Here is a 26773-nt window from a genome sequence, read left to right on the forward strand (position 1 = left end):
TGTGTATGTCCAAGTAATGGAATGGTATTATGCCATGCTGTGTATGTCCAAGTAATGGAATGGTATTATGCCATGCTGTGTATGTCCAAGTAATGGAATGGTATTATGCCATGCTGTGTATGTCCAAGTAATGGAATGGTATTATGCCATGCTGTGTATGTCCAAGTAATGGAATGGTATTATGCCATGCTGTGTATGTCCAAGTAATGGAATGGTATTATGCCATGCTGTGTATGTCCAAGTAATGGAATGGTATTATGCCATGCTGTGTATGTCCAAGTAATGGAATGGTATTATGCCATGCTGTGTATGTCCAAGTAATGGAATGGTATTATGCCATGCTGTGTATGTCCAAGTAATGGAATGGTATTATGCCATGCTGTGTATGTCCAAGTAATGGAATGGTATTATGCCATGCTGTGTATGTCCAAGTAATGGAATGGTATTATGCCATGCTGTGTATGTCCAAGTAATGGAATGGTATTATGCCATGCTGTGTATGTCCAAGTAATGGAATGGTATTATGCCATGCTGTGTATGTCCAAGTAATGGAATGGTATTATGCCATGCTGTGTATGTCCAAGTAATGGAATGGTATTATGCCATGCTGTGTATGTCCAAGTAATGGAATGGTATTATGCCATGCTGTGTATGTCCAAGTAATGGAATGGTATTATGCCATGCTGTGTATGTCCAAGTAATGGAATGGTATTATGCCATGCTGTGTATGTCCAAGTAATGGAATGGTATTATGCCATGCTGTGTATGTCCAAGTAATGGAATGGTATTATGCCATGCTGTGTATGTCCAAGTAATGGAATGGTATTATGCCATGCTGTGTATGTCCAAGTAATGGAATGGTATTATGCCATGCTGTGTATGTCCAAGTAATGGAATGGTATTATGCCATGCTGTGTATGTCCAAGTAATGGAATGGTATTATGCCATGCTGTGTATGTCCAAGTAATGGAATGGTATTATGCCATGCTGTGTATGTCCAAGTAATGGAATGGTATTATGCCATGCTGTGTATGTCCAAGTAATGGAATGGTATTATGCCATGCTGTGTATGTCCAAGTAATGGAATGGTATTATGCCATGCTGTGTATGTCCAAGTAATGGAATGGTATTATGCCATGCTGTGTATGTCCAAGTAATGGAATGGTATTATGCCATGCTGTGTATGTCCAAGTAATGGAATGGTATTATGCCATGCTGTGTATGTCCAAGTAATGGAATGGTATTATGCCATGCTGTGTATGTCCAAGTAATGGAATGGTATTATGCCATGCTGTGTATGTCCAAGTAATGGAATGGTATTATGCCATGCTGTGTATGTCCAAGTAATGGAATGGTATTATGCCATGCTGTGTATGTCCAAGTAATGGAATGGTATTATGCCATGCTGTGTATGTCCAAGTAATGGAATGGTATTATGCCATGCTGTGTATGTCCAAGTAATGGAATGGTATTATGCCATGCTGTGTATGTCCAAGTAATGGAATGGTATTATGCCATGCTGTGTATGTCCAAGTAATGGAATGGTATTATGCCATGCTGTGTATGTCCAAGTAATGGAATGGTATTATGCCATGCTGTGTATGTCCAAGTAATGGAATGGTATTATGCCATGCTGTGTATGTCCAAGTAATGGAATGGTATTATGCCATGCTGTGTATGTCCAAGTAATGGAATGGTATTATGCCATGCTGTGTATGTCCAAGTAATGGAATGGTATTATGCCATGCTGTGTATGTCCAAGTAATGGAATGGTATTATGCCATGCTGTGTATGTCCAAGTAATGGAATGGTATTATGCCATGCTGTGTATGTCCAAGTAATGGAATGGTATTATGCCATGCTGTGTATGTCCAAGTAATGGAATGGTATTATGCCATGCTGTGTATGTCCAAGTAATGGAATGGTATTATGCCATGCTGTGTATGTCCAAGTAATGGAATGGTATTATGCCATGCTGTGTATGTCCAAGTAATGGAATGGTATTATGCCATGCTGTGTATGTCCAAGTAATGGAATGGTATTATGCCATGCTGTGTATGTCCAAGTAATGGAATGGTATTATGCCATGCTGTGTATGTCCAAGTAATGGAATGGTATTATGCCATGCTGTGTATGTCCAAGTAATGGAATGGTATTATGCCATGCTGTGTATGTCCAAGTAATGGAATGGTATTATGCCATGCTGTGTATGTCCAAGTAATGGAATGGTATTATGCCATGCTGTGTATGTCCAAGTAATGGAATGGTATTATGCCATGCTGTGTATGTCCAAGTAATGGAATGGTATTATGCCATGCTGTGTATGTCCAAGTAATGGAATGGTATTATGCCATGCTGTGTATGTCCAAGTAATGGAATGGTATTATGCCATGCTGTGTATGTCCAAGTAATGGAATGGTATTATGCCATGCTGTGTATGTCCAAGTAATGGAATGGTATTATGCCATGCTGTGTATGTCCAAGTAATGGAATGGTATTATGCCATGCTGTGTATGTCCAAGTAATGGAATGGTATTATGCCATGCTGTGTATGTCCAAGTAATGGAATGGTATTATGCCATGCTGTGTATGTCCAAGTAATGGAATGGTATTATGCCATGCTGTGTATGTCCAAGTAATGGAATGGTATTATGCCATGCTGTGTATGTCCAAGTAATGGAATGGTATTATGCCATGCTGTGTATGTCCAAGTAATGGAATGGTATTATGCCATGCTGTGTATGTCCAAGTAATGGAATGGTATTATGCCATGCTGTGTATGTCCAGATGGGAGACAGTGTAGCGATCTGTTTTTCACGAGGCGGATTGAGCCTTTAAAGTTTAGAAATGTGTATGAGTCTTGGCGGGGATGTAGCTCAGTCGGTAGCGCGCTGGATTTGTATCCAGTTGGCCGCTGTCAGCGTGAGTTCGTCCCCACGTTCGGTGAGAGATTTATTTCTCACTCTCAGAGTCAACTTTGTGTGCAGACTCTCCTCGGTGTCCGAACACCCCCGTGTGTACACGCAAGCACAAGACCAAGTGCGCACGAAAAAGATCCTGTAATCCATGTCAGAGTTCGGTGGATTATAGAAACACAAAAATACCCAGCATGCTTCCTCCGAAAACGGCGTATGGCTGCCTAAATGGCGGGGTAAAAAACGGTCATACACGTAAAATTCCACTCGTGCATAAAACACGAGTGTACGTGGGAGTTTCAGCCCACGAACGCAGAAGAAGAAGAAGAAGTATGAGTCTTGATTGCTGCTTTTACATTTTCATCATATAAGTCTGCTTATCTACTAGAACGCATTGGATCGACTTGGATCAGGAAGAAGAGGGGAGGGGGTGGGGGGTGGGGTTGTTAGCATGGGTTGACTGTGAGAGAAAGGGGAGGGGGGTTTGGAGGGAAAGGACTGTGGGTGAATGTAGGAAGTAGGGCTTGGAAACGTTTTATATCACGTGCACTTGGTGGTCTTGTGCAAGTTACCCGAACGGATTCTGCCGTGTTTGCCAGGAGGTTGTGTTGGCAGGGGTTCAAATCCCGACCGGCTCTGTTCAATGTAAGGCGATAGTGCAGAGATTGGCTTGCGTCATCCCACCCTCTCTTACCGATGTTCACCCTACCCTGGCTGTAACGACCTTTAGCAGACATTTGCACAACGCCGGGTAGCTAAACGAACCATTAGCCGGTGCTGTGTGGATCTTGTCGGTGAAGAGAAACTTGAGTAACAACATGAATAAAAGAAAGAAAAGGTGTTTTGAAGCTGTTTGTGTCTCTGTTTGTCTTTGTCTGCCCCTCTCCTTCTCTCGCTCCCACATCTCTCTCTCTCTCTCTCGGTCTGTACTTGTATCTCTATCTGTGTGTCTCTCTCTTTCTCTCTTTCTCTATCTATCTCTGTGTCTGACTCAATCCCTCTATCTGCTCCCCCCCCCCCCCCAAAAAAAAAAAAAAAAAAAAAATCGTGCACAATATACTAGTGACATTCAGATGAAATGACAGAATGATTGAAAGAAGAGTGAGTCTTCAGACGTAAGACGCGAGAAAAGCGACAGAGACTGCGGCGTGTGGGCAGGGTCAGTCTTGCGCTAGTGCCCGTATACGATTTTCAGACAATAGACCACACAACAACCTTTTATCATAAGGCCCACTTTCTGTTACCACAAACCAATTTTTCATTTATTTACTACTACAAGGTCAACACTTGTTTTCTTCTTCATCTTCTTTTTCTTCCTCCTCTTTTTCTTCCTCCTCTTCCTCTTCCTCTTCCATGTGTGTGTCTATATAATTATATGCTGCGAGCAATGTTCGTGGCGCCTGCCACCCCCTCCACACGCCGTGTTCCCCAGGGTGTGGGATTATCGGCAGGCAGTGAAAGGCACAGCAACCGATACACTGGTGTCTGTAGGTTGCACACTGCGGGTGATAGCACAAGATAACGGCGGCATCATGTCGGTGTCAGGTCGTCTGCCTTGCGCAATGATTGCGTCTAGCGTTTCTTTGGCGGAAACAACAAACAGATAGACGTATATTGCCAACGTTGCAAAATTCAGAATAAAAAACACACGAATTGTAGTTTATTGGAACGTTTCATTATTGACAAATCAAAACATTTCATTTACATGTAGTACATTTAACAACATGTAAATGTAACGTTTTGTTTTGTTTAATAATGAAACGTTGCAATAACCTACAATTGTTTATTTTTATTTTTATTTTGGCGGAAACAAAAAACATGAAAGGGTTACATTTTTGGAACGTTTATTTCAGGACAAAACAACACGTTCACAGGAAGATGGACCAAACTGTCTTAAAAGTGAACAAAATAGTAAAACAGATAGATTGCTAACTTTCAACAAGTCGCGTAAGGCGAAAATACAATATTTAGTCAAGTAGCTGCCCTTTTTCAGCAAGACCGTATACTCGTAGCATCGTCAGTCCACCGCTCATGGCAAAGGCAGTGAAATTGACAAGAAGAGCGGGGTAGTAGTTGCGCTAAGAAGGATAGCACGCTTTTCTGTACCTCTCTTTGTTTTAACTTTCTGAGCGTGTTTTTAATCCAAACATATCATATCTATATGTTTTTGGAATCAGGAACCGACAAGGAATAAGATGAAAGTGTTTTTAAATTGATTTCGAAAAAAAAAATTTTGATAATAATTTTTATATATTTAATTTTCAGAGCTTGTTTTTAATCCGAATATAACATATTTATATGTTTTTGGAATCAGCAAATGATGGAGAATAAGATAAACGTAAATTTGGATCGTTTTATAAATTTTTATTTTTTTTTACAATTTTCCGATTTTTAATGACCAAAGTCATAAATTAATTTTTAAGCCACCAAGCTGAAATGCAGTACCGAACCCCGGGCTTCGTCGAAGATTACTTGACCAAAATTTCAACCAATTTGGTTGAAAAATGAGGGCGTGACAGTGCCGCCTCAACTTTCACGAAAAGCCGGATATGACGTCATCAAAGACATTTATCAAAAAAATGAAAAAAACGTTCGGGGATTTCATACCCAGGAACTCTCATGTCAAATTTCATAAAGATCGGTCCAGTAGTTTAGTCTGAATCGCTCTACACACACACACAGACACACACACAGACACACGCACATACACCATACCCTCGTTTCGATTCCCCCTCGATGTTAAAATATTTAGTCAAAACTTGACTAAATATAAAAAGTCGTAATCAAAAAACAAGAATGGTAGGTTATTGGAACGTTTAATTTATGACGAAACGAAACGTTATTATTATTATGGTGAGCTTATATAGCGCGAACCACAATTAACTGTGCTCACCGCGCTTTACATATTAATTTCTGCCGTGTGAAATGGAATTTTTTTTACAGACAGACAGACAAACAAACATTTTTTACACACAATATATAACGCATTCACATCGACCAGCAAACCTCAAGCCTGTTAGGCGAGCATTCACCTTTCGCGGCCTTTATTCCAAGTCACACGGGTATTTGATGGACATTTTTATCTATGCCTATACAATTTTGCCAGGAAAGACCCTTTTGTCAATCGTGGGATCTTTAACGTGTACACCCCAATGTAGTGTACACGAAGGGACCTCGGTTTTTCGTCTCATCCGAAAGACTAGCACTTGAACCCACCACCTAGGTTAGGAAAGGGGGGAGAAAATAGCGGCCTGACCCAGGGTCGAACACGCAACCTCTCGATTCCGAGCGCAAGGCGGCAGCAAGTGCGTTACCACTCGGCCACCCAGTCACTCTACTTCAACCCATCGGTCTTTAAAGCCAATAAAGGGGACAGACTGACAAACACTTACGATACAATCATTGTTGTTGTTGTGCCTCTTTCATAGCTTCCAGACTTGACATCGAAGCCTGACTTCACGGAAATGAATTACCCACTGTCGCAGCATTTTGAGAGATGCCGGACACATTTAGATTCCCCCTGACTACCACAACTAACTATCGAAAGGGTAAAGGAGAGAGATGTCCGAGGGTAAGGGGGGAAAGGGGGGGGGGGTGAGGGGGAAGAGGTTGAGATTTGGAGGATAGCCAGTACCCAGAGTTCGGTATTTTTTGCTGAGCCAACAGGTGCCTATCTATCTCTCTCCCTCCGTCTCTGGCGTCATTTGTGATTTGATGTTGTGTCTGAGACTGGCGTAGCATTGTCCGAACTCCTCGCCTGTTTACCTCCCTTGAAGGGTTTCTTGGTGGCGCACTTGTTTCTGAGATCTGAGTTGGTTTGTGTGTGTGTGTGTGTGTGTGCTAAACAACGAGAGAAAAATATGGAAAAAATAGAAGAGCTAAATGATATCTTGCTTCTTGCGTACGAAACGATTGGCACGAGTACTTATGATTTTTCATTTTTAAGCCACACTTCTCTATCATTGCACATCGACAGAGAGAGAGACAGAGAGAGAGAGAGAGAGAGAGAGAGAGAGAGAGAGAGAGAGAGAGAGAGAGAGAGAGAGAGAGAGAGAGAGAGAGAGAGAGAGAGAGAGAGAGAGAGACAGGAGACAGAGAGAGAGACATGAGAGAGAGAGAGACAGAGAGAGAGAGAAAGAGACAGAGAGAGAGAGGAGACAGAGAGAGACAGAGAGACAGAGACAGAGAGAGAGAGACAGAGAGAGAGAGAGAGAGAGAGAGAGAGAGAGAGAGAGAGAGAGAGAGAGAGAGAGAGAGAGAGCCAACACTAAGACTCACCTTTACCTGGCCAGTGAATCATACCTCCAAGAGGCCCGCTAAATAAGGACGCTGCCGCCGCACTCTCTCTTCGCCCCTCTCTCCCTCCCTCTGACCCAATCACTTGTATCCTGGCTGTTTCCATGGGCAGAGGTGAAAGCCCAGACTTAGCAGGAACCTCCCCTTTTCCTCCCTTTTCCCAGGTGGCAAGCTGCTTTCATGTCGCCGACTATCACCTGTCGTCGTAACTTGTTGTGAAGGTGTGCTGTTGTTGCGTGTTTGGGGTTGTCTGGGAAGTATGTTTGATAACTCGCGTTCGTAATCTTACAATTTGTGTAAAAGAAATTTCTTTTAATGAGCTGTCTCTTTCTCTTTCTCAGTCTATCTCTCTGTCTCCCTCCCCCCTCCCCCCTTACCCTCCCCCCCTCCCTCATCCCTCTCCGACTCTCTCTCAACGCAGAACAAACGACTATTCATAACTTAAGTCTAAAATTCGACCTGAAGCTTCTCTAACTGCAGACTAACTTTGCCACCCAGTTCTCAAACATCAATCCCTTACCCGATTCCATACACACATAGCATACACACACACACAAAAAAACACAGACAAACACACACATATACACACAGACACGCACACACGCACGCACACACACACACACACACACACACACACACACACACACGAACACACAGATACACACTTGCGCGCACGCATACACGCACCCACACACATATACACACACACACATACACACACACACACACACGCAGGCACTTGCGCGCACGCACACACGCACACACACACACACACACACACACACACACACACACACACACACACACACACATTTATACACACAGAATGCGAGGGGGGGGGGGGGTCTTTATAAACGACGCTTCCAAAGTCCAAATAAAACAAAATAACAACCACAACAGCAACAACACGCCCACCGTGGCTACCAGCAACAACACGCTTGATAATATGCAGCAAATCTACATCACTCATTTTCCTTGCCAGTCTGTCATCACTGAAGCAGAACAAACTATGCACTGAGTATGTCACGGTGCAGTGAAGCTGATGAGAGATAACGGTGCGTGCAGGTAAGGTAACCAGTTAACTAGGTCCAGCTAGGCTGACCACTCAGTTGGTCAGGTATGGAACTGGGACGTACAGTACAGAGAGAGGGAGGCAGACAGACTTAGACTTAGACTTAGACTTAGAACATTTTATTCACATAAAGGGTAGACATTTTAGGCCATAGGCTTAATCTTACAATGTGCCCTTTACATTCACACAAACACATATTCACGCGTGCGCCCGACTAGAATCATAGAAACATCAAGCATACAGTAATAATAAATGAGAAAAGTAGTAGAAAATACATGAATGGAACATCAATAAAGCAATTACAGAATGGAACATTAATTACGCAATCACATTTGCGCACTCACACGCAGACGCACAAGGAGGAACACATATAATACTAATAATAATATACACACAACTAAGTGCCATTCAACAAGCACACAGTGAGCCTACCAAGACAGGTAGATTTAGCATTATGTAGGCATGCAGCAGTCAATATTTCAGAGTAATAAAATAATTATAATTAACAAAGCTAGCTACAATACCGGCAGCGTAACTTATGAAGACCTCAGTATGTGTTTCCTGAGGGAGGTTTTGAATGCGTTCAATGAACGGCACGTTTGTACATTCGAAGGAAGAGAGTTCCACAGTGAAGGTCCCACAAAAGCAAAGCTAGTTTTGTATAGATCTATGCGAGTCCTTGGTAATATATATATAGATTTGTTTGACACATAGCGCTCGGAAGCTTTAGTCAAGAATGCATTTAGGTATGGTGGGGCCAGCTCATTGAGCGCCTTGTACATTAGAATTAAGATGTTGTAATCAAACTGCTGTTGAAGTGGAAGAATATTGGCTACCTTCAACTTTTCTGACGTGGACAGATAAGGATTGGTTACAATAAGCTTAGCACCTCTTCTGTGCAAGGAGTTTAGTTTTTTCATTATATTTTCACTGGCACCGCACCATACAGTGGAGGCATAATTAATATATGATAGACAGTGTGCCACGTAAAACATTTTCAGTCCCTCCTTGTCTACAAAGGGTTTTAGTTTAGATAGGAGATGGAGATTGCTTGACAGCTTTTTACAGATATTCTTAACGTGTATGTTCCACCTAAGCTCCTGGTCAACTTCAATTCCTAGTACTCTGTGTGATGAAACCTGTTCTATAGGATCTGAGTGCAGTTTTAAGTTGAGGAGAAGGGGCGCTCTCTGATGTTTCTGTCTAGATGTGACTACCATACTGCTGGATTTTTTGGGATGCAGGGTCATTTTGTTGTTACTACACCACTGTTCAACGTCGTTGATTCCCTGCTGAAGGTCAGCCTCCACTTGAACTATTTTTTTGGACGATGAGTGAAGAGAGCTATCATCAGCAAAAAGCTCACAAGATACATTTTTATTCGTAATATGCAAAGGTAGGTCGTTTATGAAGATACTAAATAAAAGTGGGCCAAGAATGGACCCCTGAGGAACTGAGAGAGAGAGAGAGAGAGAGAGAGAGAGAGAGAGAGAGAGAGAGCCGCTCAGTCAGGTATGGCACTGGGAAATGGTCAGTATATGGTCAGGTTGCTGTCAGCTGCATGCCGCGCTTCCTGCTTGTACCAGCGAGTGCATAGCTCTTGCACAGTATTGGAATGAATCTTTGACGGCTTACTAGCGCCAAAACCTCAAGAGAGAGAGGGTGAGAGAGAGGGGAGAGAGACAGATAGGGGGGGGGGGGGGGGCAGAGGAGAGAGAGCGAGTGAGAGAGAGCGAGTGAGAGAGAGCGAATGAGAGAAAGGGGGGGAGAGAGAGAGAGAGAGAGAGAGAGAGAGAGAGAGAGAGAGAGAGAGAGAGAGAGAGAGAAGGGAGAAAGATAGAGAGACTCATCCTTTGCTGATCCCCTTACTTGATGAACTTATGCACACAAACACAAGCAGCAGCGGAAACGACACACATTCGCAGCTTTCACAAAGCGGCAAAATACAGGTTGTTTTTGTTTGTAAAATGTGTAAGGAGCGAACGTGCTCCAGACCATACTAGACAAAAATAGCCTGGACCGTCAACTCGTCACGTGACCCTTCGAGGTTACGACTCTCGACTTTCAGGGGCGCGTCACGTCCGGTTTGAAAGGCCAGCGATTCGAAGACAGTGAAAAGAAAGCACGCTCCAGTTATTTGTGACAATGGGAGGTGACAATGAACTGGATTTTCCAAAACTCCAAACAAAACTTAACAAAACTCATCGAAAAACATGTTCCATTATGCACTTTTGCTGAGTTTATTTTAGCATTTTCAGAACTTACCTCGGCAACTTCGTCCATGTTTACAATCGACACCGGATATGACGTCCCCCTGATTTCTGAAAGGCCATGTAAGCGTAGGTTCCTAAATGCGAGAGGCGCTACCTCGTAATAGAGAGAAAGAGCGGAGAGAGAGCTAGTTGGCGGTCCAGGATAAATGGTCTATGTCCAGACACAAGCCAGAGAGAGAGAGAAACGGCCGCAAATAAACCAAATGCCTGGGAAATTGGCAATTGCGGGGGGGCTGAAGTTTCTGGAATGTATTGGCGTATTACGCCGATTTCTTGCGGCCCAAACTTTCCGATGTAAAACGCCACACTTTTAACAGCTTGTCCACTGAAAAGCTGCGTCCTTTTTCACAAAAATGACGAATGATTTTGCTGTTACTTTCAGCTCACTTTGTCGTTATCTCCAACCCCTGTCATCCCATCATCTATATCCTCTCTTCCCCGTTTTGCTGCTGCGACAGTCCAGCATCACTTGCGATTGCTCATCCTGTTTTCTTCTTTCTTTCTGTCCTCACGGTTCTCCACAACAGCGCTCACCTGTAATGATTCTTTTGCATCTGAACGTTATCGAAAGTTTTGAATCGAGATAAGTTTTGTTGTTGCTGCTGTATCAATATCACAGGAGCTTGTATCAAATCGCCGGTCGATCATTATTTACAGTCTACTACTACTATATACTACTACTAGTATAATATCAAATCGCCGGTCGATCATTATTTACAGTCTACTACTACTATATACTACTACTAGTATAGTATCAAATCGCCGGTCGATCATTATTTACAGTCTACTACTACTATATACTACTACTAGTATAGTAGTAGTATATAGTAGTAGTAGACTGTAAATAAGTATAGTAGTATTATATAGTAGTAGTATAGTAAATAATGATCGACCGGCGATTTGATACTATACTAGTAGTAGTATCAATCCAATCCAATCCAATCCAGTATATAGTAGTAGTAGACTGTAAATAATGATCGACCGGCGATTTGATACAAGCTCCTGTGATCAATAGCGTGCATTCATATGCGCATTCAAACTTGACTGACACGATGCATGGTTGCGCCAAATCCGAACACACGACACAATTTAATATGATCACATGATATACATTTCTCAGTTACCGGCACGGTTGGCCTAGTGGTAAGGCGTCCGCCCCGTGATCGGGAGGTCGTGGGTTCATACCTAAGACTTTAAAATTGGCAATCTAGTGGCTGCTCCGCCTGGCGTCTGGCATTATGGGGTGAGTGCTAGGACTGGTTGGTCCGGTGTCAGAATAATGTGACTGGGTGAGACATGAAGCCTGTGCTGCGACTTCTGTCTTGTGTGTGGCGCACGTTAAATGTCAAAGCAGCACCGCCTTGATATGGCCCTTCGTGGTCGCTGGGCGTTAAGCAAACAAACAAACAAAAAAATTCTCAGTTCTGGCTCGGTTCCTGACGGATTGCTGGAGCCAAAACTGAAAATAAAACATTAACTGGGGCAGAAAAATAGAACTTTTCAGTGATAATTTAGACTTTTTCAATTTCCACGTGAAAATGGTTAATTATGTGGTTTTTGCGCTAGTAAGCCGTCAAATATCACACTTCTATTTTTAGGCGGCATTGAAACTAAACGTTAGATGCAAACCTTGCGAAAGGAGACTGTGTCTGGAGAATAAGCCTATTTCTTATCTGAAATGTGTTTGTTGCTTGGTTATGATTTGTTCGTTTCTCCCTTTTGAATACACATTTTCACTTTAAAGGTCCTTGTCTACATTTTTATACCGAAATCGCCATTTGACCATTAAAATGCAGAGTCTATTATCTACAAATATCAACAATACACCCCCTTTCGATCAGGAAAGACGAAGCCAGTGTAGCCGTTTGAAAATTCATTGTAGTATTCCAGCGTAGTACTCATAGTAGGATATCCTTATTTGGAAAATGCCAAGCGCAAAACTCCTCTCAAATCCCGTGCATTTCGTGCGTTTAAAAAAAAGCGTGGACAGCGCTCCAGTGTCAATCTGTTGCTGCACTTGTTTGGGCGTGGCTATAAGCATAGTGACATGAATTTGATTGGTCAGTATTTTTATGCAAAGCACATGTTCTCAGCAAACAGAAAACAAAATATTGGAAGCGTGAGTCACGCTACCCAAAAATAAAATATTTTTTTACATATATATTTTTTTCTGTAACTTTTTTTCCCCATGGTTCATTCATCATCTGACATAACTTTTTAGCGAAATCTAACCATAAGATTATTGAAAAAAAGCAAAAATGTAGACGACCACCTTTAATATATTCTTCGTGATTTTTGCAGGAAGTGCCTCGCCGCGGCCTTCTTCATGAACGCTGCAGAGTTGCAGAAAGAGGGAGAATATCTCACTGTGAGTACTTCTTGCTTGTGCAATGTGCTTTGTCTGTTTCTGATTGTAGAGACAGGGTTGCATTGATTAAGATAGTTGGAATAAATGATTCCAATGAGAAGTTTCATGACTTGAAAATGGGAAAGGTAAACATTTTCTAATGTATCCAGTTCTAAACTGTTGAGCGCTGGCCAATAGCAAATCCCTGTTTCCTGTTGTAGTGTGCTATGTTGTCAGGTGTGTATCAGTGAACGTGTATGTATTCATCCGGCATCTGCTTTGGTCAGAACTGGGGTAGTTGACTCTTATTTTGTGATTTGTTTTAGGTGTCCAGCAGGGAACGGGTATGTATCCACCCGTCCTCGGCTCTGTCCAGAAGTAAACCCGCTGTGCTCGTCTACTCTGAGCTGGTCAAGACAACCAAGTGTTACATGAGGTCAGTAGTGTGTGTGTGTGTGTGTGTGTGTGTGTGTGTGTGTGTGTGCGTGCGTGCGTGCGTGCGTGCGTGCGTGCGTGCGTGCGTGCGTGTGTGTGTGCGTGCGTGCGTGCGTGCGTGCGTGCGTTTAGTTATTAAACCTAGTTTACTGAGAACTACAGTCTCCCTTTCAGATTAATCACCTTGTTTACATGTGTCCATAACTAACCAGACGAAACAGGGAAGAAAACCACATACATTTGGTAGACCTCGTATCTCTGTGGTGTTTGCCAAGCTGCATGAATATGAATAATGCTACGGTGAAATCGAAATCGGGCGAGTTTTCATTTCGTTTGACTGATTGTAATACGACAGTGAGATGGTGGAGGTCTTGGGGATGTATGAGGCAAGCTCAACATGTGATGGTTGTTTTTGCTTTAAAAGCTGTGAATCTGGTAAAGGTGGTGGTTTGAGGTATATCATGCGTGGTGATGTCACTGTTGTCGTTTTCAGGGACGTGAGCGTGGTGGACGCAGCCTGGCTGATGGAGGTGGCCAACGCTTACTTCAAGACAAAGAGACTGGGATACATGGAGACCTGATCGGCTGTCATCATCAGTGTGTGTGTGTGTGTGTATGTAAGTTCATGCGTGCACATGTGTGTGTGTGTTTGTGCATGCGTGCACATGTGTGTGTATGCGTGCGTGCGTGTGTTTTGGGTTTGGCAATGAGATACATTACGCGACTGTCATAAAACTGAAATAAAACAGGTGCCCCTAAGCGCACTGTGTGTATTGTGCTTATTTCAACCACCTATTGCAGACATGATATTTCCTAAAGGAACAGTGCCATGTATGTGTAGCATCCACAGTGTTGTTTTACGCTTCCTTCAAGCAGAAGGCACGTGTTGCACGAGTTGTGTTTTGACAGGCAACAGCATAGTGGGTGTATCTCAGTGCAGACAATGTTACTGTAATGAGCGTTTTACACACATACACACACACACTAACGTGCACAGAGACACAAACGCGCATGTGCCCGCACACGCACACACACACACACATTAAAGTGCACACATACACACACACACACACACACACACACACACACACACACACAGGTAGGTAGATGGGTTTTCCAAGTGCTTTTATTCCAGCTCTCGTATCTACATATCACAAGTTCTGTGGCTCTAGCGCAGCTCAACTCTCTCGCAGTACAAGTTTGCATATACACAACACAGCACTCCGCTTGCATGGCTGAAAGACACAGTCCTTCCCGCGCCAACCATCATACACACCATCACAGATCTGTCCAGGCTTTTACACGGGATCCGAGAAGCCTTCCACTTTGACACATACCGAATATCACCAGTCTGGCTTCTCCCTGTGCGGAGCTGGAAATTTTATGCTGAATGACTTTCGCTGATTGATATAGGTGTCAATTACGGCCTGAATTGCAGCAAGGAAACATGTCACTCTGTAAGGACAGCAGCCATGCTGTTAACTTGGGGTATGTGTCCAAATGGAAAGATTTCTTTCTTTATTTGGTGTTTAACGTCGTTTTCAACCACGAAGGTTAAATGGAAAGATGGTCTTATCCCTTGAAGCCGCCTCAACAGTCTGTGATGATTAGCCAGATGGGATACGCGGGTCACAAAGATGGTCTTATCCCTTGAAGCCGCCTCAACAGACTGTGATGATTAGCCAGATGGGATACGCGGGTCACAAAGATGGTCTTATCCCTTGAAGCCGCCTCAACAGTCTGTGATGATTAGCCAGATGGGATACGCGGGTCACAAAGATGGTCTTATCCCTTGAAGCCGCCTCAACAGTCTGTGATGATTAGCCAGATGGGATACGCGGGTCAGAAAGTGTCTTTAAAGAATATCCAGATAGCAGGCTACTGTAGCAAAACTACATCAGCATTACAAAGGTAAGAGACATTTTTATTTCTGGGCGGGAAGGGGGTGGGGGTGGGTGGGTGGTGCAACAAGACGTTAGCATGGACGAAGACATGGTAAAACAAACGCCCCTTTCTTTCGGGCAAGGATTGCTTGCGGCTAGCCTCTCGAAATGTAAGACAGCGAGAGTATATATGAAACGGTCTGATGGCTAGCTACGCAAGAATTAAACTCGATTGCTTGATATCGAAAAGGTAGTCGGTAAACAGCCACGAACAGCCAATCGGATTGGCAGCTGTGTGGCCGCCATTTCTTCTCGCCAAGCGAGCTCCTCCAAGGCATGCTACTCTCGCCAAATCCTAGCGTTCCTCGCGGCGAGAAACCCCAAGAAACGCTTCTTCTCCATTATCTGATTTTCTCGCGAGATCTTCAAACAATGCACACAAGTATTGAAGGCTTTAGTGTAGACTCGTACATCAACAGAATTGAACCCCGACATTCGATTGCGCATTGTTCAAACACGTTTCATGTATTTTTCACCTAAATATCACACCTTCTTTAGGGGAACTCCTACGAATTGATTTAAAAATAAATCGTACACTGATCATAACAAATAAGATCTGATTCGTTTCATGCGAGCCAAGTGTAAGCTTTCAACTTTGGATCCTGAGCTCAGTGGAAGCTGAACCCCACAGCATGTCAGCTGGTCTGTCTGCACTGAACTTTACTCTGCAGTCCATTCTCCCGGATGTAACACCGCTTTCTGGTAAAACGAGATACTCAATAAGATGACAGCAGTGTGCGGATATTGAGATCAACAAAGTAATATGGACTGGATAGAAATATGCAATACTTGCCCTTCTGTCCATATGATAGGCTTCTGTAACCTTTTACACGCTGGAAAGTGTGACGTTTCTTGTGTGGTAAAGACACAGTCCTTTAACCCTATTCGACTTGATAAACAGTACCTTTCCTTCTGCTGACACATTGCATGTTATGAAGTCTTCATATGACATTTCTGCAATGAGGTACAGTCATACTGGATCCATTTTGAAATCTGACTCCACCTCCTCAAATGAAACGTGTGTGTTTTGTTTTCACTAATTCCACTGATGGAGTCATACTCAGTCCATTATACAATCTGACTCCTCCTCATGTAAAGTGGTGTCTTTTACGTCGCTTATTCCGACACATCTTGACATGATGTGTTCATCCATCAACTGTACGGCCCACTGCCTTTCATAAGCAAATGTAATAGTTCATAACTCTCCAATGTCTATGTTAAACATTTTTTAAAAAGGTCGAAATTCCGTAATATTAACACTATCCAAAAGGGTGCGGAAACAACATTTGTGCAAATATCGTATAAAATATTAACTGCAAATACGTCTTTAAAAATCTCAAGTCAACATGTTCTTAGCACTCAGTGAGACAATAATTATGTATGTACACAACAACAAAGGCAGCAGCATAACAACGTTTTGCATAATCAAAACAAGTATAAAAAGCACAGTAACAGCATTCGCTTAAAACGCTAGCAGACTTTCTTCAGAACACGACTCAGTTAACCTTTGGCGGTGGCAGTTTGAAATGTACAGAAACTGAATTCAAGTTGTTACACATTTGACGGTTACATTTATCAAACTGTATTTTATTGACATTTAGTATATGGAAGCATTTGATTTCCACAAGTGCAAAGATAAATATTGCGGAGAGAGCGAACGTATTAACACAAAGACAGCAAGGGAAAAGATTGATACAAAGACAGCAACGGAAAAGATTGACACAAAGACAGCAACGGACAAGATTGACACAAAGACAGAAACGAAAAAGATTGATACAAAGACAGCAACGGAAAAGATTGAAACAAAGACAGCAACGGAAACGATTGATACAAAGACAGAAACGGAAAAGATTGATACAAAGACAGCAACGGAAAAGATTGATACAAAGACAGAAACGGACAAGATTGATACAAAGACAGAAACGGAAAAGATTGATACAAAAACAGAAACAGAAAAGATTGATACAAAGACAGCAAGGGAAAAGATTGATACAAAGACAGCAAGGGAAAAGATTGACACAAAGACAGCAACGGAAAAGATTGACACAAAGACAGCAACGGAAAAGATTGATACAAAGACAGCAACGAAAAAGATTGATCCACACAGACAGCAACGGAAAAGGCTTTGGAAGGAAGCACCAGTTGATTAGCTCAAATACTGAACTAACAAAACACCGAAAAGCAATTAATTGCTCAAAACATTTCCATTATGCACACACACATCTCGAAAGCAGGTACAATTGTTACACACATCGAATAAAACGACTGAGACTCTCTCTCTACTTTGCATTTTTTGAGTGACAGTTTAAAAATAATGACTAACTACAAGTTAATCAAAAACATGATAAAAGATGGCAAGTGTAAAAATGCACTACAATATTCTTATATATCTCTTAAATATTCCTGCGTTTTCTGCCTATTTCAAGAAAAGAGACAATAAATAGTGAAAAAGCAACGTTACCTGATATTTACACCACTGTCGCAATTACTATATTAACAACTGATATAACACAAAGAAGAAGGGAAAAAAAGAAACGATATGTTCTTCATAAATCGTCGTACATGTAAATGCCTTAGACATTTCAGTTGAATGTTTGAAGCAATACAAAGGTAACGAGCTGCATTCAAATATTGGATTTTCAACCCAGCCTTCGAAATTATTTGAAGCCTTTTGAGACGATGCTTCCAAACTGTGGCAGACGGGCTGTGCACAACAAACACACAGTCCTAATCAGCTTGGTACTCATGATTTGATATTCAACCAGCCTTCTTCTGTCTGCTTAGTTAAACCAGAGAACCAAGCGATTGCATTGCAATGGCCTAAATTTCCATTTCTCTCAAATGTTCTCAGTTTGGTGTAAAGATGAATCACCTATGTGCTGAGTGTACAAAAATCAGATATTCCGATTTCAGCCGACAAGAAGAACAGGCCCTATTTCTTCCATCATGGCATTTTTGATAGTCGACGAATGCAGAAGTTGGTATCACAGATACACGTTCATATACTTTGCTGCCTTGCATCGCTTAGAATAGAACTTCTCTGAGCAGCAGTTGAATGTAATGTTCAAATAAATCTAGAATAAAAATAGAAACAGTAGTTTCCATGGAAACTGACTTTGTTCCTTCTCTCCATAGATGATCTGTCAAAGTTTGTGATTACAGTTTTCCTTCAACGAGAAGGATATAGTTTTCTGAGAGAAAAAACAACAACTAATATTGTTGAAAATACATGAAATACACCGTTGTAAATTCATAACTCAAACGGGTAAAGGAAATGTATCTACATAGATCTGCTGTAAACCTCGAATACAATCATCATTTCTACCCGATGCAAATGTGCATCAAAAGTGACGAAGAAGTAACATGGCGTCACAGAGAAATATTATAATGACGTAACACCAATTCAATCCAATCAGAAACAAGCTAACATTCTACAGTGTCACACACCGTTGTGAGGATAACCCCACAACAGGCTAATACAAGCACAACACAAGTTCATAAATAATAGACTTACATCATAGCAACCTCTACACTGTAAACACCGATCAACGCTTGATATGGCTTCAAGCAATGCAGATATCTCAAACAGATACCTTACTAACATTCCACAATCAAGATTCACAAAACAAGAAAGGTCAGTGGTCTTGTTCGTCCACCTCCTAGATCGAGAGATCGAGGTTCCAGTAAATGTTTCGGTTTGTCAAATTGAATTATTATTTGTTCCATCCTTGTTCTTTGACCCTTGTATCCATGCAAACAAATACATGTTGATGTATTCACACTGTGTGTACCCTCATGGAGTCACCTCTTGCTTTGACCTAACGTCCTCCCATTGGTTGAGGATTTTGATATGGAGGAAAATCTGAATATTTTGATTCGTTAATGCTCAGCGGTCTTTCTGAGGTAAATTCCTTTACTGGCAAAACGATCTTTCATAAAACGGACCTCCAGTGAAAATGACAGTTTGAACCACTTTGCCAGTATTTCATGCTGGCATGGTAGTTACAACCCCAGAATGGGGACAACAAACGCTTTGCAAACCAGTCCTGTCTCAATCCTCAACCATTACACATATTCCTGTACATTTCCATCCATAACTTCTCAAGCTTTTCTTTACAGCTATTTCTTTAACACATTATGTAGAAAAAAACACTACCATCCTACGGTAATAATATGCCAATATTCAAAATGCAACCGAACTGACGACAAAAGAAAAGAGTTCAGTTGTAACACAAAAACGAGATTTTCAAGAAGGGAGATAATTAGAGAAGGGAGATAATTAACTACGTCCACATTCGGGGCAGAGAATCTCGTCTGAATTCATGAGGAAGCCGCGTCCCACCATGGAGGCGTCGCACTTGTAACAGACGAAACACTCGCTGTGCCAGTGCCGGTCCTCGAAACTGATGAACTTGGTGCCACCAATACCTGCAAACCACACCACAACATGAGAGAATTGTTCACCTGTAGGTGTAGTTTGAGCTCAAGTCTGATTTAAATGTGCAGGCGACATGAAGTAGGATTAAATCGTTGCAATCAACTTTTACCCAAGCCACAATAACCTTCCGTAAAGAGTTAAAAGTCAGTCATGCCTTACTGAGAGGCAGTGGGAATAGTCCAGAACTGAGCTATGATTTGAAGTAACAAGCAGGATATATGGCCACTACATAACCATGTATCTCAGCCAGGCTGGTATGTGTCCAAGTGGAAGGAGTCTATTGTTCCTGGCATAATCCTGGGCGGATCTGTGCTGATCTACACAATGGTGTAAGTGGGAAGGAAGGTATACCACTATCCCTACATAATTAGTGACAGGAAATCGAAGGGTCTGGATTGCTGAATGTGAGCCATAATTCAAGAATGTTGTTGTTACCATTGATGGGCTGGGCAAAATTGGAACAACGTACATTTATGAGACCAGAAAGACGGGTTATGAGACGAAGAGACAAAAAGTTGATCATACCTGTGATGGGCTTGGTGCAGCGACAGCACCGCTTGGCGAAGAGCTCACCGAAGCAGTCGCCGCAGTACGGCTGCTCGTCCTTTGACGTGAACTTCTCCCCGGACAGCTGCTTGTTGCAGTTGGTGCACACGAAGCACTCGCGGTGCCACGGGGCGTTCTTGTAGCTGATCCCACCCTTGTTGATCACCTGAAGGTAGGATTCATTCATCATCAATGTTCATGCCATTCTCCGTCTTTCATCGTTAGTTGGGTTTAAACAAAATGTTATTCAAAATACATAGCATGAAGCAATTAATAATAAGCAATTAGGGCTCGAACTGACGCAAAAGCTTAGTTTACTTGACCCATGGTTCATGGCTAGTTGTGCATCACACTCACCCAGCCCCCTCCCTTCCCCTCACAATGTACTGACTTTTTGTAACCTTGACTTCACAAGCCCCGATTAAAATACTAAACAGCAATCGCACAGCAAACAGCAATCAATAATCTGTGAAATCTGAACTAATTGTGTTTGTTTCAAGCTTAGAACAAACTCCACATATTGGTGCATCCTAGTTATTTGACGAAAAAGACGAGCCGGCAAAGCTCCAAAGCATAACGGCATGTGCTTGAGAAGTTGTTAAGATCGTCTTTGAAATCAGTCAACACTGACTCCAGTTATCATGTTTGGATGTGTGGTGGTGATTGAAATGGTGTGTGTGTGTGTGTGGGGGGGGGGGGGGTGGGGGTTTAGCGAGAAGACATAAATCAGAAGAACTACTCACTCCAGAGCATTTGACACATTTCTGAGCGTAGTTGCTCTCGTAACATGGGACGCAGATGACGCGGTCGTCACGTGGGATGAAGCTCTTGTTGCCGATTGGCTGGTTGCACTCGGCACAGATGAAGCACTCGTCATGCCACTGCTTGCCCTTGTACTCAAACTTCTTCATGCCTGCATAGAGAGAGACAAGAATCATGTCAGTAACAATACTTGGCAACCTTCCAGCAAAACAATTCCAATCACGTAATTTGTTCAACAACATACATGAATATAGGAGAGACAGAACACACTGGGTCTGTGGCTGCAAACTATGAGCAGGCCCATTGGGGCGGGGATATAGCTCAGTTGGTAGCGCGCTGGATTTGTATTCAGTTGGCCGCTGTCAGCGTGAGTTCGATCCCAGGTTCGGCGGAAATTTATTTCTGAGTCAAATTTGTGTGCAGACTCTCTTCGGTGTCCGAACCCCCCCCCCCCCCCCCCCCGTGTACACTACATTGGGTGTGCACGTTAAAGATCCCACGATTGACAAAAGGGTCTTTCCTGGCAAAAATTGCTTAGGCACAGTTAATAATTGTCTACCTATACCCGTGTGACTTGGAATAATAGGCCGTGAAAGGTAAATATGCGCCGAAATGGCTGCAATTACTGGCCGTATAAAATTTCATCTCACACGGCATCACTGCAGAGCGCCTAGAACTGTACCCACGGAATATGCGCGATATAAGCCTCATTGATTGATTGATTGATTAAACGTCTCTTCTCCAATGATGATCCATGAATGTTGCAAACTGTAGAATATTCCTAACAAGAAGAGCAAACGCTCGATCGAGTCACTTTCGCAGTTCTGAATATTATATGAGGCATCAGATGGACAGGAAGAAATTGCTATTCACAACACAATGAGTCACGTTCACATAAAATTTGAGCCCGGTCACTTTTATAGTTTCCGAGAAAAGCCCAACGTTAAGTTGTGTGTTGCCGAACAGAAAAGGCTAGTTATCTCCCTTGTTTTTCTGATAACGTTCGTAAAAGGCTACAGATGTAAATACTTTGATGTAAAGAATAATCCTACAAAGTTTCAATCACATCCGATGAACTTTGTCAAAGATATAAAATGTCTAATTTTTCCTTTGACGCTGACCTGTGACCTTGAAAAAGGTCAAAGGTCAACGAAACCATCGTTAAAGTGTAGAGGTCATTGGAGGTCACGACTAAACAAAATATGAGCCCGATCGCTTTGATAGTTTCCTGTCAAAGATATAAAATGTCTAATTTTTCCTTTGACGCTGACCTGTGACCTTGAAAAGGTCAAAGGTCAACGAAACCATCGTTAAAGTGTAGAGGTCATTGGAGGTCACGACTAAACAAAATATGAGCCCGATCGCTTTGATAGTTTCCGAGAAAAGTCCAACGTTAAGGTGGTGTCTACGGACGGCCGGCCGGACAGACTAACACTGACCGATTACATAGAGTCACTTTTTCTCAAGTGACTCAAAAACGTGCATGGATATGGCATATTGGGGATGTGATTAAACACATGTATTTTAACACCTGTGACAGATTATTGACGATCAGGGAATGGTGAGCAACAACTTCTATTCAAAACTCAATTGAATCCACCACAGAGTGATTGACTAGACTAATCACCCATTGTACATGAAACACCTCTCAGATTGAACAAAAATAAAGATTAGGTCCAAACACTCACCTCCTTTAAAAGGATTTTGACAGCCGTCACAGCGGGCGGCAAAGTTGTTGTCAAAGCACTCGGAGCAGAAGATCTTCTCGTTCTTAGGCGCAAAGGGCTGGTCAACGAGAGTCTTCTCGCACTGCGAACACTTGAAGCAGTGCTCGTGCCAGTGGCGGTCCTTGTACGACAGGTCCTGCAATCACAGCAACACACAAATATTGACACTTTTAATCCCTTTAATGACCTACTACACCTGCTGCATGTCAGCCCCATATCAGCCCCATGTTATTTTAGCCGATCTGGCCGGGTCCCATATGGGTAGCATCTGGGCTAACCACGAATGGAGTGGAGAAATGCTGCCCACATTCACCCAATATGTTCCCCACATACAGCATAGCTAGACTGCTTTTATCTGTCCATTGACAACCTTTGTGGGTTTTTTTCTGGTCATCAAAATCTCAGTCTGAAGCTTCGTTTTCCAATGGGGAATGGCAACTTTTGAAACCTAAGCACAAACCGATTTAAAACCTGGTCTGTATAAACTAGGTCACGTTTACATCCTCTATTTTTTTTATTAATGAAAGTAAACCTCCAATGTTCGGTGTTTTGATGGATTATGTCGTGTGTGTGTGTGTGTGTGTGTGTGTGTGTGTGTGTGTGTGTGTGTGTTTAAAAGAGAGAGACTGAGAGAGAAAGAGAGAGAAACACTGAGTTGATGAGAGAGATCCAGAAGGAGGGAGAAGTCAGGAACATCCCTGCGGCGTGTTGCAAAAGGGGTGTTGTCAGTCGGCAAGCCTTTCTGGCTGTAAATGCTAAACTTCCAAATGGTTACCAGAGCACTCAGCCAGTCAGGCCTCCTTTCGTTTATCACTTTCAATTTGCAGCTGGACAGTTATACATCGACAAAAGCAAGGAATGCAGGAAGTTGGCAGCAAAAAAAGAAACGAAAAATCTTGGGGGAATCCAGCAATGGCGGCTCGTTGCAAAACTTTAAATGGGAATTATACAGGTAACCGGTAACCGGCCCAACCCAACACCCCTCTGTCTTCACCACCCGCTCCCCACCCCCCACCATCATTCTCGAGATGAGTTCCATATGTAAACCTCCGCTCCACGCATAAAACAAAACAAAAAGTCTGTCACTGCCGTCTTCTCCTCGTTTTCTTTCGCCGGTCTCCCAAAAGCCCCCTTCCCCCTCTCCTCTACTCCCTCCCCTCCCCCCTCCAAGAGTTTTTTTCATACGCTACTGTTGTTTTCTTTCAACGTTCCCAACCCCCCCCCCCCCCACACACACACACTTCCTCTATACCCCTACCCCCAGTTCCACTCATAAAGTAACTAATATCACTGGGGTTTTTCTCTCTCGGGGTTTCCTTTTTAACAGTCACCCAAAGCTCCTTTCTACTTCCCTAGAACCCCCCCCCCCTCACCCCCCAGCACACGTACACACGTAAGCGCAACTCTCTCCACTGATGTGCCTTCATTGCACAAGAGTAAAGTAACAGCTGTTGTACCAAATTACTTCACTTGTCGTATTTCACGTGCAGATAGTTACGGGGGAGTCTGGCATCAAAAACTCACTTTGTGGGGGGATACAAACATGTCTGCTTACGTCTGGTATGCTAGCTACCAGTAGGGTCATGACTCAGCGCCGTCAAACCTCGAATCCCTCCACACAGCCAAAAAACATTCAGTCTACGGCTTCCAAACTTGAACACGTGTAAAAAAAAAAGTAAAAAAAAAAGTCTTAAAACTTAAAACAGGGAGTCGGTAAACCGAGCTAAACTTACAGTAGTTGTCAACAGAAAATCTGTGGAAGCACAGTCTGAAAATGGAGGGGGTGTGTGCATAAATCGGGGGGTGGGGGACTGGGGGTGAGGGGCACTTAAAACGGAGGTTCAACTGTCTATCATCGTTCCGATACATGCTAACATTCTTTGCGGCTTCTGCAATCTTGTTGCGTGAATGAACATGACAGGGTGGGGATGAGGCGAGGTTTGGGGAAAGCTTCCATGGTCCAGGTTTCAGGGCTTTAGCTTTTTGCGCTTGATATGGTACAGATTGCTTTCTATCATTACAGCCACTGAAGGGCTGGATGTTTCGTGCCTGTCCTGATAGCTGGGCGTTCAAAGGAATCAGAGCAGTAGATACTCGCGATACTGGACGAAAAGTGGAAATGGAGAAGAACATCACAATGTATCCGGTCTTTTTTTCTTTACGAAATCTTAAAGACAATTTTTAAGGCCAGGTAGAGGTTAATTCTGCTGCCTTGCTCTCGGTAACGCAAGGCCAGTGGTGACAATACACGGGCCAGTAAATTTGGTCAGTGTCTCAGGCCAGTGGTGACAATACACCATGGACAGGCCAGTAAATTTGGTCAGTGTCTCAGGCCAGTGGTGACAATACACCATGGACAGGCCAGTAAATTTGGTCAGTGTCTCAGGACAGTGGTGACAATACACCATGGACAGGCCAGTAAATTTGGTCAGTGTCTCAGGCCAGTGGTGACAATACACCATGGACAGGCCAGTAAATGTGGTCAGTGTCTCAGGACAGTGGTGACAATACACCATGGACAGGCCAGTAAATTTGGTCAGTGTCTCAGGCCAGTGGTGACAATACACCATGGACAGGCCAGTAAATTTGGTCAGTGTCTCAGGCCAGTGGTGACAATACACCATGGACAGGCCAGTAAATGTGGTCAGTGTCTCAGGACAGCGGTGACAATACACCATGGACAGGCCAGTAAATGTGGTCAGTGTCTCAGGCCAGTGGTGACAATACACCATGGACAGGCCAGTAAATTTGGTCAGTGTCTCAGGCCAGTGGTGACAATACACCATGGACAGGCCAGTAAATTTGGTCAGTGTCTCAGGCCAGTGGTGACAATACACCATGGACAGGCCAGTAAATTTGGTCAGTGTCTCAGGCCAGTGGTGACAATACACCATGGACAGGCCAGTAAATGTGGTCAGTGTCTCAGGCCAGTGGTGACAATACACCATGGACAGGCCAGTAAATTTGGTCAGTGTCTCAGGCCAGTGGTGACAATACACCATGGACAGGGCAGTAAATTTGGTCAGTGTCTCAGGCCAGTGGTGACAATACACCATGGACAGGCCAGTAAATGTGGTCAGTGTCTCAGGCCAGTGGTGACAATACACCATGGACAGGCCAGTAAATGTGGTCAGTGTCTCAGGCCAGTGGTGACAATACACCATGGACAGGCCAGTAAATTTGGTCAGTGTCTCAGGCCAGTGGTGACAATACACCATGGACAGGCCAGTAAATGTGGTCAGTGTCTCAGGCCAGTGGTGACAATACACCATGGACAGGCCAGTAAATTTGGTCAGTGTCTCAGGCCAGTGGTGACAATACACCATGGACAGGCCAGTAAATGTGGTCAGTGTCTCAGGCCAGTGGTGACAATACACCATGGACAGGCCAGTAAATTTGGTCAGTGTCTCAGGCCAGTGGTGACAATACACCATGGACAGGCCAGTAAATTTGGTCAGTGTCTCAGGCCAGTGGTGACAATACACCATGGACAGGCCAGTAAATGTGGTCAGTGTCTCAGGCCAGTGGTGACAATACACCATGGACAGGCCAGTAAATGTGGTCAGTGTCTCAGGACAGTGGTGACAATACACCATGGACAGGCCAGTAAATGTGGTCAGTGTCTCAGGCCAGTGGAAACCCCCTTTTAAGACCCCCCAATTTAAGATTCCTCCGTTCTTCAGACCCTATTTGTGACCCTCCACCACGGAATGAGTCGCATGTCACCTTTGCATGATTTTCATATCTTTACATTATTCTAAAGAGGTTTTTATGCTCTATCCAGTGGTGAAAACCGTTTTAGAAAAGAGCGAAAACTGTTTGAGTTATAAGCCTGTGACTAAGGTGACCCTCACACTGATTCCAGACACTCCCCGGACTTATATTAAGCCTAGCGCAGAACCGCGCGAGGTGACATGCGACTCATTTTGTGGTGGAGGGTCACATTTGTTCAAACTTTCTGCTCATAACCTGTGTAAATGTACCCACATTTGAAGACTCCCTTCTGTTTAAGACCTGTG

The 26773-nt window shown here is 43.2% G+C and overlaps 2 protein-coding genes across 2 annotated transcripts in view; one reads left to right on the plus strand and one right to left on the minus strand.

Annotated features, from left to right (window-relative positions):
* Positions 1–14096, plus strand: part of LOC138961093 (ATP-dependent RNA helicase DHX33-like) — a 38135-nt gene extending 24039 nt beyond the window's left edge. The window contains exons 18-20 of the mRNA XM_070332690.1: positions 12858–12924; positions 13230–13339; positions 13832–14096. Of these exons, the coding sequence (XP_070188791.1) occupies positions 12858–12924; positions 13230–13339; positions 13832–13919 (265 nt within the window). The 3' untranslated portion in view covers positions 13920–14096. The remainder of the gene's footprint in view (positions 1–12857; positions 12925–13229; positions 13340–13831) is intronic.
* Positions 14097–14448: 352 nt separating this feature from the next.
* Positions 14449–26773, minus strand: part of LOC138961565 (testin-like) — a gene marked incomplete at its 5' end in the record, with an annotated part of 63440 nt that continues 51115 nt past the window's right edge. Inside the window, 4 exon segments of the mRNA XM_070333230.1 lie at positions 14449–19709; positions 20245–20431; positions 21009–21178; positions 22716–22890. Coding sequence (XP_070189331.1) covers positions 19561–19709; positions 20245–20431; positions 21009–21178; positions 22716–22890 — 681 coding nt within the window.

Source organism: Littorina saxatilis, linkage group LG3 (genome assembly GCF_037325665.1).
Source record: "Littorina saxatilis isolate snail1 linkage group LG3, US_GU_Lsax_2.0, whole genome shotgun sequence".
Classification (NCBI taxonomy): Eukaryota; Metazoa; Mollusca; class Gastropoda; order Littorinimorpha; family Littorinidae; genus Littorina; species Littorina saxatilis.